At 57.6% G+C, this 14,971-nt stretch overlaps 1 protein-coding gene across 2 annotated transcripts in view; it reads left to right on the top strand.

The window, feature by feature from the left end:
• The first annotated feature begins 1,331 nt into the window (after window positions 1–1,331).
• Window positions 1,332–14,971, top strand: part of LIMK1 (LIM domain kinase 1) — a 39,358-nt gene continuing 25,718 nt past the window's right edge. Inside the window, exons 1-4 of one of the 2 annotated variants that reach the window (XM_055292850.2) lie at window positions 1,332–1,572; window positions 3,282–3,378; window positions 14,136–14,274; window positions 14,593–14,702. In XM_055292850.2, the coding sequence (XP_055148825.1) occupies window positions 1,518–1,572; window positions 3,282–3,378; window positions 14,136–14,274; window positions 14,593–14,702 (401 nt within the window). In that variant the 5' untranslated portion in view covers window positions 1,332–1,517. Of the gene's footprint in view, window positions 1,573–3,281; window positions 3,379–10,111; window positions 10,855–14,135; window positions 14,275–14,592; window positions 14,703–14,971 lie in introns of those variants that run through there. The other variant, XM_055292851.2, reaches the window with a different exon arrangement.

Raw genomic sequence — 14,971 nt, 5'->3', positions numbered from 1 at the left:
ATAGGTGTGAGCCACTGTGCCCAGCCTTCTTTCTCACGAGAAATTAAAAATTCCGGCCAGGAGTGGTGGCTCACACCTGTAATCCCAGCACTTTGGGAAGCCGAGGTGGGTGGATCACCTGAAGTCAGGAGTTCAGGACTAGCCTGGCCAACATGGTGAAACCCCATCTCTACTAAAAAATACAAAAATTAGTCGGGCATGGTGGTGCACGCCTGTAATATTAGCTACTTGGGAAGCTAAGGCGGGAGAATTGCTTGAACCTCGGAGGTGGAGACTGCGGTGAGCCGAGATCCCGCAACTGCACTCCAGCCTAGGCAACAGAGCGAGATCGCATCTAAAAAAAAAAATCTAGCATTTTCTTCCCTCCCCACGTAATTGTTTTGCACCCAGGGGTGAGTGCCCCCCACTTTGCAGACATGCCTAGACCTCTCCTCACAAACATGACGGCTAGAGTTGGAGCTGGGCTAGCGCTGCCTCTTGTTCACTGGGTTCACATGGGCACGTGGCTCCACTCGGGTCACTGCTTCCTGGGCAGAGGGATGACGTGGGAGGTAGACCTAGCGGGGACAGGGTTGCTTCCTGCCCATGTCCAGCATTCTAGAATTGTCCACATCTAGGTAGGGCGTTCCACCATCAGTGCTGGCCCGGACCACCCAATTCTTTGGACGCTTGACTCAGACCAAACCCGTGCCCCCTCCAGGACCCTGGGCAGGGCAGCCCCAGCTCCAGGTAACCGGCACTGAGAAGAGTACAACTGTTACCGCCTGGCAGGGGCTCGCTCCTTTCTCCGGTGCTGCTCATTCGCGAGGCCTGAGACGCGCACCATCACCTTCCCCGGGCCCAGCCTGGCCTCAATGCAGGCCTCAGAGAGAGGGACAAAACCCGGCCCGCCTCCCTCCCCTCCCCAAGGCGACCACCAGTGTCCTGGGGGTCCACCAGGCCTCCTCCAGCTCTGGTCCGAGTTCCTGGCTGCAGCTTGTTTGGGTCTGTGGGGGCCTCCCGCAGGGAAGCAGAGGCCCCTTCTCTAGGCTCCTACATCCTCCTGGGATGCCCCAGCAGAGCGAGCGGCCCTCCGAGACAGCTGGGCCTCGCAGCTCCCAGCCGAGACCTGTCGCTGGGAGAAAGAAGAATGAATGAAGGGCGGAAGGGGCGGGGAGGGGCGGGGCGCGCCGTCTCGCGGCGCCCCGAGGCCGGGCCGCAGCGGGGCGTGGCCCCCAGAGGCGTGGGGCGGGGTTTCGGGTGGGGGCGGGGCCGCGCAGGGCCGTTCCCGCCGCCGGCCGCCCGCGCCCCGCCCCCGTGCCGCAGCTCGCAGGCCCCGCCTCGGTCCGCCCCTCCGCTCGCTCCCCAAGCCGCTGCGGCGCCGAGCCGGTTTCCCCGCCGGTGTCCGAGAGGCGCCCCCGGCCCGGCCTGGCCCGCGCCCTCCGCCCCCGCCTCCCTGGGCCGGCGGCGGTGGGCGAGCTCGCGGGCCCGGCCGCCCCCAGCCCCAGCCCCGCCGGGCCCCGCCCCCCGTCGAGTGCATGAGGTTGACGCTACTTTGTTGCACCTGGAGGGAAGAACGTATGGGAGAGGAAGGTGCGCGGGCCGCGGGGTGTGGGGCGAGGGCCTGGGGGGGTGCCCGGGGCAGCCTGGGGCACGGGAGGGGGCCAGGTCTGCCAGGAGGCCGCGCCCCTGCCTCCTCCGGGATGAGCTCGTCCTTCCGAAGCCCGCAGGCCCCTCCCTGTCCCCCTCCCGCCCGGGATCCCCTTCCCCGGCCTCCGGCGAGCTGCCCTCCTGAGGGTCTGTGGGGCCCCGGACCCTTTTCCTCCCCCCACTCCCCCCCGCGAAGGACTCCCAGGCACTGCCCACCCTGCGCCGGCCTCCACCCGCGTGCTCTGTCCACCACCCGGGCCTCGCCCTGGGGCCACCCTTTATCCAGTCTCGGAAGAAAGAGCGGCTGGGGAAGCCGCAGCCCTGGGTCCCAGTGGCCGCCGGGTGCCTGCCCGGATCCGTGACCTTGAGCCAGGCGCTGACTTCCTGGGCCTCAGTTTCCCCTTCTGTACATTTGGAAACTGGGTAGTTGCCCCCCGGTATCGGTGATTGGGGGCCAGATGGGTAGAGTGGAGATAGGCGTCCAGGAAGCCGGAGGCAGTGTACTGCGGGACCCTCATCCACTCTCCCTGTCCGTGCCCCAAACCCGGTGCCTGCCGTCAGTCTTGGCTGGGAGCATGACTCATCCTAACCTCCTCTTTAGCCCCTTCTCCCTCACTGGGGCCCAAGGCGCAGTACTGCACTGCAGTTAGGGTTCAAGGACTCCCCCCAGACCCCCAGCCTAGGACAGGGTCTGGGGGCCCCTCCTTGGATCTTCTTCACTGACCTGTCACATAGATCCACCTGGCCCCAAGGCAGGGCCTGACTCCGTACCTCCCCCTGCCACCAACTCTTCCCAGGCCCATGAAAACCTGATTGGGGTAGGGGTCCACCTTCCTGTAGCCCCTACCTACCTAAGGTACCTGCATCTTCACAGAAGGGCAGGCTGTTGTGGCCTTGGGACCTAGCTATGTGACTGGGCAAGCCATGCCATCTCTGGGGCTCAGTCTCCCCTTCTGTACAGTGGGGAGGGGCAGGTCTGGGGCATTTTCCAGGGCCCACCAGCTCCAAGGGTGCCAGGCCCCAAGGATGACTAAGCATGCCTGTGGCTGGCTAGAGGAGGTGCCAGGCCTCCCTGGGACAGGTGTCTGGGAGTACCCAGCTCTGCAGCCCCTTCCCCTCGCCAAGCCAGGGCATTCATTGCCAAGGATCTGTTAGGGCCGGCACCTCCAGGCTTCCTGCCCTTGACCTCCCAGGTGGCTTCAGCCCAAGATGCACTAATCCAGCCCTGTCCAGTCCCTGCCTTTGAAGGGCCCTCTTAGTACTTCTTCCTGGGCAGGAGAGGGAGGAAAGGAGGCTGTGATAGGAATGTCACCCACTGCCTTATCCCTAAAGCCACTGCTTCCTTTCTCCCCATTTACCTTGCCAGACCCAATGCTATAGCGGGAGGATGGACCTGATCCTCCTCCTAGGCTGATACATAGGGAAACAGGGCCAGAGAGGCTTGGCAACCTAGTCGGTATCTCAGCAAGACTCAGGCCAGCGCCCTTTCTTCTCCTGTTTGGCACAGCGACTGCCCTGCCTGGGTCCTGCACGTGTGCAGTGTGCGAGGATTGGTGCAGGTGTAGGTACATGTGGGTTGGGCAGGGCAGGCTGGGCCTGCACCAGATCACACCTCCTGAGAACGCTTCCCAACTCACTTCCCACCCCTGCAGGAAGCGAGTTGCCCGTGTGTGCAAGCTGCGGCCAGAGGATCTATGATGGCCAGTACCTCCAGGCCCTGAACGCGGACTGGCACGCAGACTGCTTCAGGTAGGGTGGGGTACCCAGGGCCTGTGTTGCCCTAAGCAAGGCCTGCCAGAGAGGACAGGCTGGTCAAGGAATGGGAGAGGCTGGGATATGCCTCCTGGTGCCGTCCCCCGTTGTGACTTCGTGGCTTCAATTTACCATTTATGACATGAGGTGTTTTGACTAGAAAATCCCTACAGGCCTTCCTGTTGTCATTTTATTTATCTATTTTTTTTTTTTCTTTTTGAGACGGAGTCTCGCTCTGTCACCCAGGCTGGAGTGCAGTGGTGCGATCTTGGCTCATTGCAACCTCTGCCTCCTGGGCTCAAGCAGTTCTCCTGTGTCAGCCTCTGGAGTAGCTGGGATTAGAGGCGTGCACTACCATGCCCAGCTAATTTTTGTATTTTTAGTAGAGACGGGGTTTTGCCATGTTGGCCAGGCTGGTCTCAAACTTCTGACCTCAAGTGATCTTCCCACCTCAGCCTCCCAAAGTGCTGGGATAACAGGCATGAACCACCGCTCCCGGCCTCATTTTATTTTATTTTATGTATTTTTCTTTTTTTGAAATGGCCTTGCTCTGTTGCCCAGGCTGGAGTGCAGTGGTGCCATCTCAGCTCATTGCAACCTACTTCAGCCTCCCGAGTAGCTGGGATTATAGGTGTACACCACAATGGTCAGCTAATTTTTTAAACTTTGTATAAAGACAGGGTCTCACTATTGAGACCCAGGCTGGTCTTGAACTCATGACCTCAAGCAATCCTCCTGCCTTGGCCTCTGGAAGTGCTAGGCTTACAGGCGTGAGCTAACGCCTTGGCCTCTGTTGTCATCCTATATCTCTGAGATCTAAATCTTAGAGAGGATGGGAGAGACCTCCAATTGAGCCAGTGCCTGCAATTCAGCCCCCTGCTGGCACCCAGACGGGGAAGAGTTGGAAGGAATGTCCCTCCTGCCTTCTGGGTGTTCATGCTCTTGCAGGGAAGGAAGACAAACCAGGCCTTGAGGGAAACCAGGCCACCCTCAGTGTCTTCCAGGCTGCTTGTGAAGATGCATAACCCAGTCACACCAGCCCCAGCCTCCAGACACACATCCACAGGTAGGAAGAAAGTAGGGTCAGGGTTGTGGTGGAGGATAGAGTACATGAGGACCTGAAGGTCACCCAGTAGGGACCATCCTGAGAAGCCAGGAGCAGGGGTCTACCTGCCTTGAGCCAGAGCAGGGGTCTCAAAAGATGTGAGATTTCCTGGGTAGAAAAGTAGAGTGGATGTGGGGCGTGGTGGCTCACACCTATAATCCCATCACTTTGGGAGGCTGAGGCGGGCAGATCACTTGAATTCAGGAGTTCGAGACCAGCCTGGGCAATATGGCAACACCCTGTCTCCACCAAAAATACAAAAAATTAGCTGGGCATGGTGGCGCACACCTGTAGTCCCAGCTACTCCAGAGGCTGAGGTGGCAGAGTTACTTGAGCCCGGGAGGTGGAGGCTGCAGTGAGCTATGATCGCACCACTGCACTCTAGCCTGGGCAACAGAGCGAGACCCTGTCTCAATTTTTAAAAAAGAAAGAAAGGAAAACAAATGGAGTGGGAGAGAATTATAGGCATAGTCACCCAACAGCAAGATTCAGGGGAGAAAACTCCATAAAAGAGTAGAAGGTGAAGCTGGGATGCCCAGCAGGGGTCAAGATATCCACCACCAGGACTTTATTTTAGGCTTCTGCCTTGGTTTATTTTTTGGTTTTTGTTTTTTTTTGAGACAGTCTTGCTGTGTCGCCCAGGCTGGAGAGCAGTGGTGCGATCCCGCCTCACTGCAACCTCCACCTCCCAGGTTCAAGCGATTCTCCTGCCTCAGCCTCCCGAGTAGCTGAGATTATAGGTGTGCACCACCACGCCCAGCTAAGTTTTGTATTTTCAGTAGATAGGGTTTCGCCACGTTGGCCAGGCTGGTCTGGAACTCCTGACCTCAAGTGATCTGCCCGCCTCAGCCTCCCAAAATACTGGGATTATAGGCATGAGCCACTGCACCCAGCCTCACTTTGTTTTTTTGTTTTTTCTTTTCTTTTCTTTTTTTTTTTTTTTAGAGACAGGGTCTTGCTGTGTCACCCAGGCTGGAGTGCAGTGGTGAGATCATAGCCCACTGCAGCCTCCAGCTCCAACTGGTCCAAGTGATCCTCCCAACTCGGCCTCCCAAAGTGCTGGGATTACAAGCATGAGCCACCGTGCCCAGCCTGTTTTTTCTTTTTTAGGAATAACGTCTAACGTTTTCTAACATTCAGTAAGGGACAACCCCTGTTCTAAGCACTTTGCATAGTTAGATATTAGTGCTGTCTTTGTTTTGCCAGAGAGAAAATTGGGACACAGAGAGGTTAATTCTCTTGATGAAAGTCACACAGCCAGTGAGTGAAATGAACACACTCGGTGTGGCTGAAAGGAGACAGACAGCATGCCCTGGGGTTCTGCATCAGGTGCTCAGAAGGAGGCCTTCGGGGGGCAAGAGGGCTCTCAACAGGCAGAGAAAACCATCTGCACAGCGGTGGGATGGTGCGGACTGCTGAGGGAACAGGAACAATTCACTTGGAAGGAACAGAATAAGTTGAGGGATCCAACAAGAAACAAAGTTGAGACTGATTCGTGAAGGGCCTAGAATGCCAAGATAAGGAGCTTCAGAAGTCAGGACGGGCAAGGTGGCTCACTCCCGTAATCCCAGCACTTTGGGAGGCCGAGGCAGGTGGATCACTTGAGCCCAGGAGTTCGAGACCAGCCTGGCCAACGTGGTGAAACCCCCGTCTCTACTAAAAATTCAAAAATTAGCCGGGTGTGGTGGCATATGACTGTAATCCAACCTACTCGGGAGGCTAAGGAAGGAGAATCACTTGAACCTGGGAGGCGGAGGCTGCAGTGAGCTGAGATCACGTCACTGCACTCCAGCCTGGGTGACAGAGCGAGACTCCATCTCAAAAAAAAAAAAAAACAAAGTCAGAAGGGAGCCGGCAGAAAGCCGGGGAGGGACTGGGGTGACCTGCTGTTGAAGAATGCCATCCCAGTGGGCTGGTGGTGGTATCTAGGCAGGGAAGGGACTGTCCCAGTAACTCAAGAGTCCGAGCTCATAGGACCTGACCTGGGACAGTGACTGAGGATGGAGAGAATTTCAGGCAGAAGGGACAGTTTTTGGTGAGTATTTGTCATATTGGCTGCCATGCATTGAGCACTCTTCATGCTAATTTGTTAAATCTTCATCATAACTCTATGAGGGACTGTATGTGCCCAGTTTGCACGGGAGAAACAGAGACTCCGTGCAATCAAGTGCCTCGCTGAAGGTTGTAACATCTAGAGCTGGGACTCAAACCTTCTCACTCCACATCGCCACAGAGTAGGAAAGGCAGGGGCTGGCGGTGGCACATGCCTATAATCCCAGCCCTTTGGGAGGTGGAGGCGGGTGGATCTCTTGAGCCCAGGAGTTCGAGACCAGCCTGGGCAACATAGCGAAACCTCATCTCTACAAAAAAATTAGCTGAGCGTGGTGGTGGTGCCTGTAGTCCCAGCTACTCAAGGGCGCTGACATGGGAGGGTTGCTTGAGCCTGGGAGGTGGAGGTTGCAGTGAGCTATGATCACACCACTGCACTCCAGCCTGGATGACAAAAAAAGAAAGAAAAAGAAAGGAAGGAAGGAAGGTAGGAAAAGAAGGGAGGGAGGGAAGGAAGGAAGGAAGGAAGGAGGCAGGGGCTTCGGGGAGGGCATGGGCACTGGCGAATGGCAGGGTGGAACCTGAAGCCGTCTGGTTTTCTAACCTGGGCCCTGGGGAGGTGGTGGTTTGTTGACTCTGATGGAGTTGGGGGTCAGGTTGGGGAGGAGACAGGCTCATCTGTGTTGAGCTGGAGGAGACATGGGCTATCCAGGGTGGCTATGCCCTGCCCAGAGCTAGCCATGGGAGCCTGAGTCCAGTTGGAGGTAGGAAAGTCAGAAAAAACGGCTCCTCGGAGCTGGCCCTGAGATGGTGAGTGGGATTTGTGATGGGGCCAAGACGCATGAAGGGAAGAACTTTGGGGACCCCTGTGTCTGTGGTGAGTGGGGAGATGGAGCCTTGGGTGATGGAGAGAGGGTCAGGAGTACAGCCACAGAAGCCACAGGAGGGAAGCCGTGATACAGGATGGGTGTACCTGGCTTTGGAGCGGCCTGCCCAAAATCACTCACCAGGAGAGGGGTGAGTCCCCAGGTCAGGGCAGTAAGGAGGAGACATGTTTGTGCTGTCCCTGGTGTAGTGAAACACAAGAAAGAGGCCAGGTGCAGTGGCTCATGCCTGTAATCCCAGCACTTTGGGAGGCCAAGGCAGATGGATCACCTGAGGTCAGGAGTTTGAGACCAGCCTGGCCAACATGGTGAAACCCCATCTCTACTAAAAATATAAAAATTAGCCGGGCATGTTGGTGGGCGCCTGTAATCCCAGCTACTCAGAAGGCTGAGGCAGAAGGATCGCTTGAACCCGGGAGGCGGTGATTGCAGTGAGTCAAGATCGCGCTACTGCACTCTAGCCTGGGTGACAGAGCAAGATTCCACCTCAAAAAAAAAAAAAGTCTCGCTATGGGGGAAGATCCACCGGAAGTAAGAGCCATGGCTTCTACCTCGTGGCTTGTGGGTGTGATACTCCCAACAGTCCCCAAAGCTGGTAGTCCTCACCGCATGACAGTGAGCAAAGCAGCTCAGAGGGGGTCACTGCTCACCTGGGTGCATGACTGACCACAGCCAGGCTGGCTCTCAGTGGGATGCCCAAGGTGCTAGATTCTGCGTAGTCTCCCTCGGGCCCTGGGCTTGAGGCATTGGGCCCGGCCCAGACCTCGTTTCATGCACTAAGACCTTTGTTCCAGGGCCCCTCACCCCTCTGAAGGTGTTCGGGAAGGAGCAATGTGATAAGGCCATGAGGGGTCTGCAGCCTCCAGCCCCACTGGGGAGGTGACCAGTGATTTCCACCTTCCTGGCCCCTCTGCGTGCCCCTCCCAGTGGAACTTCCTAAGGTCCCTGAGTCAGTCACTTGCAAATAATTATGGCGCGCCCTCTCTGCATTAGGCCCCTCTCACGACAACCCAGGAAGGGTTGCTATTTATTTATTAAAGCAGTTTTTTTTTTTTTTTGAGATGAGTCTCGCTCTGTCGCCCAGGCTGGAGTGCGGTGGCGCAATCTCGGCTCACTGCAAGCTCCGCCTCCCAGGTTCACGCCATTCTCCTGCCTCAGCCTCCCAAGTAGCTGGGACTATGGGCGCCAACCACCACACCTGGTTAATTTTTTTTTTTTTTTTTTTTTTTGTATTTTTAGTACAGACGAGGTTTCACTGTGTGAGCCAGGATGGTCTCAATCTCCTGACCTCATGATCCACCCACCTCAGCCTCCCAAAGTGCTGGGATTACAGGCGTGAGCCACTGCACCCGGCAATATTAAAGCGATTTTAAGGCCAAGCCTGGTAACTCACGCCTGTAATCCCAGCACTTTGGGAGGCTGAGGCAGGAGGATTGCTTGAGGCCAGGAGTTTGAGATCAGCCTAGGCAACATAGTGAGACTCCATCTCTACAAAAAAATTAGCCAGGCGTGGTGGTGCGTACTTGTAGTCCCAGCTACTCAGGAGGCTGAGATGGGAGGATCACTTGAACCCAGGATGTTGAAGCTGCATTGAGCTGTGATCACACCACTGCACTCTGGCCTGGGCAACAGAGCGAGACACTATCTCAAATTTTTAAAAAGCGATTTTACAAATGAGGTGCAGAGTTCAGTCACTTGCCAAAAGTCTCACAGCGTGTGAGGAGTAGAATCAGGACTCGAACTGAGGCAGCCTGGCTTCAGAGCCTACAGTGTAACCACAGCTTAGTCCCACACCTCCCAGACCAACAGGGTCCCTGCCTTCTAGTGGGCGAGACACTCAGTGAACAAATGTAATGTCAGGTGCTGGGGGACTACACTCTCAGGAAGTGATGTTTAAGGGACAGAATTGAAGGGAGCAGTGTTTAGAGGATGTCGGGCGTGGGGGGTGGTGCATGTGCAAAGGCCCTGGGGTGGGAATGTGCTTAGCACAACTGAGGACCACAAAGCCAGCGTGCGGGAGTGCAGTCAGTGGCCAGGGGTGCATAGAGCCTTGTGGGCCCCGTGGAAGGTGCCGTTGGCTGTGCAGCTTTTTTTTTTTTTTTTTTTTGAGACAGAGTCTCGCTTTTGTTGCCCAGGCTGGAGTGCAGTGGCGTGATCTCAGCTCACCGCAACCTCCACCTCCCGGGTTCAAGCGATTCTCCTGCCTCAGCTTCCCAGTAGCTGGGACTACAGGCGCACACCACCACACCTAGCTAATTTTTGTGTTTTTAGTAGAGACGGGGTTTTACCATGTTGGCTAGGCTGGCCTCGAACTCCTGACCTCAAGCGATCTGTCTACCTCGGCCTCCCAAAGTGCTGGGGTTACAGGCATGAGCCACTGCGCACAGCCAGCTGTGCACCTTTGAATGTCATAACGTGAGCGTCTGAGAGCTGCTCCTGTCCCCTGGCCCCTGCTCTGAAAGTCCCACGCTGATAGGACAGACAGGATCATAAGTGCTGTGATGGGGGCTGCAGGCTGCTGGAGGGCTCAGCCGGGACCAGATGCTGCCTCTCTTTGTAGAGTGGAACAATTGCTGCAGGCCCGTGGGACCTCTGGTATTAGCCCTGAGGGTTATCACTCCGGGGCCTGCCCCTTTCTCTGTTCTGACCTCCCAGGCCCTTGCAGGCCCCGCCCCCTTGCAGGCCCCGCCTCCCGGAAGGTTATGACCAGGCTTGGACTGGTCCAGGCTTCCCTTTGGCTCAGATACTGCCTCTGCGAGGTCCCCTACAGGATGCCTCCAGTGCACAACCCCCAGGGCTGCCACAGCCCTGGTAGCATCTCTTTGGCAGCTGGGTGGGCTGGCCCTGGGCAAGGAGGGCTGAGCATGCTGCTGGCCTGTGTGGTTGAAGCAGCGGCGGGATGCAACCTCCCTTTCTTCAGGAGACCTTTTTGGCGAGGACAAACTGTCCATAGGAAGTCGACCTCTGTTCCCTTGGGGGCAGCAGTGGAAGAGGCAGCTGCTTTTGAGCTTGTTCCTGTCCCCAGAGAAGCCTGAGGCCTTCAGTACCGTTACCAGGGCCAAGGCTGAGGAGCCTACAGTGTGTGTTCAGGACTGAGGGCCAGGGATGGCCACAGCCTCCCTGCCTGGGGTCCAAGCCTAGATCGCTCGCTCCCCACCTGCACCAAAGCCCGGGCAAAGGGTGCTTCAGCCACTTCCTGTTGCAGGCTCAGACCAAGTCCCCTGGCACCCACGCGGCTGCATCCTCCTCCTGTGCGCTGCAGCCACGCTGGCCCCACCCTCTGCAGCCTCCAATCCTGAGCTCCTGAGGGAGGATGGGGAAGCGGCTGGTCTGGCCACCCCTGCCCTCCCTTAGACCTCCAGAGCCCCCAGTGTAGCCACAGAGGATGCTGTTGGCTTCAGCCCCAAGAAGACGCCGCTTCCTCCAGAGGACTAAGTAAGTGGGAATCCCCCTCCCTACTTGTCCCGGGCCCCAGGCAGGACCCCTGGTGTAAGGCCTGGGTCTGGAAGCCCACCCACCTAGGTCCAGGCTCTGGGGCAGAACTGAAACTCCTTGGTCACCATCGGCTGCTGTCTGGGAGCAGGCCACTGCCAAAGCTTCGGGCCCTTCCAGGACAGTCTCCCCATGAGGCCGGTCCTCCACCTGCTGTTTCTTCACACCTGGTGGCCAGGGACGTGGCCCTGGGTAGATCGATGATTCCACTCCTGTCATTACGGAAGCCACTGCTGTCTCCCAGCCCAGCCAGCCACCTGGGCTGCAGAGCACCCCTTTCATGCCCTCCGAGTGCCTCCCCCTTCTCCTGCCCCAGCCTCGCTTTGTCCTACCCTGCTCTCAGGGAGGGGTACCCTGGAGTGGGGTCAGGGCACGGCTCTCCCCCGAGGGAGTTCCTCTCTGGCTGGCCCCAGGGCAGCTCTGCACAGCCTCAGTACCTGGCGCACCTCCCTTGACATCCTTCTTAGGGACAGTCAGGCACTCTGTGTGGGGCACTCAAGAGAGCCAGGCCCGTCAGCCTCTAGCTCCTGCCAGAATGCAGGCCTGAGGGGTGAGGGGCAGGGCAGGGGCAGGGACAGGAACTCCTGCGTGCTCTCCATCCTCAAAGGTTCACTGAGGCCCTGAGCCCCAGCCACTGAGCCACCAAGTCAGCCCGGGCCAGGCCTGGGTGCCCTGTCTGCAATGGAGGCAGAGACGGGGTCTCAGGGTGGTTCTGAGGATGCTGGGTGCACAGCGGGGGCCTCGCCGGCAGGAATTGCTTATGCTTTCTTCTGGGCCAAGCGTTGTGGATGCCCAGCCTGGGGCCACGGGGAGCTGGCAGGTCAGTGGCAGACACTGGTGGGCAGACCTAGTGTCTGGTAGAACAGGCATCAAGGAAGTGGTGACCAGAGGGGAAGCCAAGCGCACTCAAACCCTCGGGTGAGTCATCACCACCGGGTCTTTCACAGCTGCTGAAAGTGAGCAACAGTGATGAAGGTTTGTGAGTTTCTGCGTGAGCGAGTGAATGGACCAGTCGCAGTTTCCAGGCTGCGGAAGAGCGTTCCCTCCCCGGGATGGGGACACTTGGTTACAGCAGTTCCTAATCCCCCACCCACCCACCGCCCACTGCAGAGGCATGCGGGGGCCCTGCTTCCTGCAGGCAGGAGTGAGGGGCACTCCTGCGATGTGGCACCCCTGTGACTGAGGTCATGTGTGATCGGTGTAAGGGCAGGAAGCGGGTCATTGGTCTGCACCGGGCGTGGGGGCTTCCATGAGGGCAGGACCCAAAGTCGGCCTGGCCTTCCGGCTGCAGCACTCCTTTCGAATTAGGTTAGAGCCCCGAGACAGGAGGTGCCCTGGGGGCCACTCCCCTCACCGCCTTCCCTCCTGCTGTGCACCGAGTGGGGGCAGTGACCCTGACCCTGACGTCGTGTCTCCCGCCACCCCTGCCACCGCCACCATCTCCAGTGGCCCAGCCTCCGCATTCCCCACCCCCATGGAGGAATGCACCAGACCCCCCTTCCTGGATGCGCCCCCCACCCACATGCTTCCCAACCCTGGCATTTTCTGCTCCCCCTTTACTCCCAGCCCTTCCCCCAGGCTCCCAGACAAAGGGGAACTGGCTGGATCCTCTTAAAGGGACAGTGTCCCGCCAGCTTACTGCTGAACTCCCCTCCTCAACCCCAGTTCCCTAGTTACAGTTAATTAGCATTAGCAGACAGCCCATGAGTGATACCCATGCAGGCCCCAGGCGGTGGAGAGTTTCCTGGATAGGAAACAGCCCTTAGGAGTCCCTCATCTCATCCAGGTCCCAGTCTTTCCTACCTGCCTCTCTCCTAGATTGTGGCCCTATAGAGAGCCTGGTTCTTATGTTCCTGTGTGACCGACCAATAGCACCCAAACAGTGGCAGAGCGGGACAGACCCCCTAGCCTGTTCTCTGTGTGGGTCTGTACCCTGACCCAGACATGCCCACCCACAGCAGGACCCAGGGGGGTATGTGTGTGCCTGCAGGTTCACTGGGGCACCCGCATTTTGTTTATTTTTTAGAGAGAGGGTCTTGCTGTGTCACCCAGGGTGGAGTGCAGTGGTGTAATCATAGCACACTGCAGCCTTGAACTCCTGGGCTCAAGTGATCCTCCCTCCCCAGCCTCCCTAGTAGCTGGGAGTACAGGACCACACCACTGTATCTTGGCTAATTTTTTCATAATTTTTTTAAGAGATGGGGTCTTAACTGTGTTGCCCAGGCTGGCCTCAAACGTCTGGCCTCAAGTGATCCTCCCACCTTGGCCTCCTGAAGTGCTGAGATTACAGGCATGAGCCACCATGCCCATCCCAGACCCACATTTCTATATTTGTTCATCCTGGCTGGGCAGGGCTGCTGGTCCCTACCCCACCGGGATGCTTGGCTGGGAAAAAGCCGGGAATGTAGGTCTAACCCCTGGCCTGTGTTGTGGCACCTACAGCCTGGCATTCCTCCCCATCTGCCCTTCAAGGCCCCACCAACCAGGCCTCCTTGGTGGCCTCTAGTGAGCAAACGGGCGAACCCTGGTTTTGATGACCCTGCACACCTGGGGATTCTCCTCCATTCTGCTTTTTTTTTTTTTTTTTTTGAGACAGAGTCTCACTCTCTTGTCCCGGCTGGAGTGCAGTGGCACAATTTTGGCTCACTGCAACCTCTGCCTCCCAGGTTCAAGCGATTCTTCTGCCTCAGCCTCCCGAGTAGCTGGGATTACAGGTGCCCACCACCATGCCTGGCTAGTTTTTGTATTTTTAGTGGAGACAGGGTTTCGCCATGTTTGCCAGGCTGGTCTCAGACTCCTGACCCCAAGTGATCTGCCCACCTCGGCCTCCCAAAGTGCTGGGATTACAGGTGTGAGCCACTGCTTTGGGAGGCCGAGGTGGCCAGATCACGAGGTCAAGAGATCGAGACCATCCTGGCCAAGATGGTGAAACCCCGTCTCTACTAAAAATACAAAAAATTAGCTGAGTGTGGTGGTGCGTGCCTGTAGTCCCAGCTGCTCAGGAGGCTGAGGCAGGAGGATCACTTGAACCCAGGAGGCAGAGGTTGCAGTGAGCTGAGATCGAGCCACTGCACAGCAGCCTGGCGACAGAGCAAGACTCCGCCTCAAAAAACAAAAAGAAAACTTGTTGTAATTCTTACAAAGGTGCCTGTAGCCGAGGCGGGGGCCCAGGTGCGGTGGAGGAGGGTGGGAGTGGACGTCTCAGCCCGGCCCCTCTCCTGCAGGTGTTGTGACTGCAGTGCCTCCCTGTCGCACCAGTACTATGAGAAGGATGGACAGCTCTTCTGCAAGAAGGACTACTGGGCCCGCTATGGCGAGTCCTGCCATGGCTGCTCGGAGCAAATCACCAAGGGACTGGTTATGGTGAGCGCCACCTGCCTTGCACACTTACCTGGGGTGGGGGTATCCAAGCAGACCCCATGCTCCAGGTCTCTCTCCCATCATCGTCTCCCCTGGTCTCCTTTTTGCTGGTCTTTGGAGCTGCTTTCTGAGCCTGTCTGTCTGTATCCCTCAGCGCCCCCATCTGTGGAGCCAGCTCTGTCCAGGAGCTCAGCAGCTAGCCAGCCGGGTCCCCGCAGTTGTTTTTTTGGTGACACCCTTTGGAGAAGAGGCCTAGGGGAGGATCTGTGGGGGCTGTTGGGGCTGCTGAGCTGGGCTGTTCCCTCCTCACCCCCGCACCAGGTGGCTGGGGAGCTGAAGTACCACCCCGAGTGTTTCATCTGCCTCACCTGTGGGACCTTTATCGGCGACGGGGACACCTACACGCTGGTGGAGCACTCCAAGCTGTACTGGTGAGTGCCTTGGCCCCTCCCTGAGCCTGGGGGGCTCACCTGTGTCACAAATCTGCAAGGATGCTGACTCTCCCACACCCGGGCCTCCTGCCCTTTCCCATGGGGTGAGGTTTGTTGGGGCAAATATTCTTATCTCCTTTCCCATCCTGGCATGGAAACAAGTGAGAAATAACACACAGAAGTCAGTGTGAAAAAGCCTCAGACGGCCAGGCATGCTGGCTCACGCCTGTAATCCTAGCACTCTGGGAATCTGAAGCAGGTGGATCCCT

The sequence above is a fragment of the Symphalangus syndactylus genome, chromosome 9 (assembly GCF_028878055.3).
Source record: "Symphalangus syndactylus isolate Jambi chromosome 9, NHGRI_mSymSyn1-v2.1_pri, whole genome shotgun sequence".
Lineage (NCBI taxonomy): Eukaryota > Metazoa > Chordata > Mammalia > Primates > Hylobatidae > Symphalangus > Symphalangus syndactylus.
Note: the sequence above shows the minus strand (reverse complement) of the source record. Positions and strands in the feature narration are given on the sequence as shown.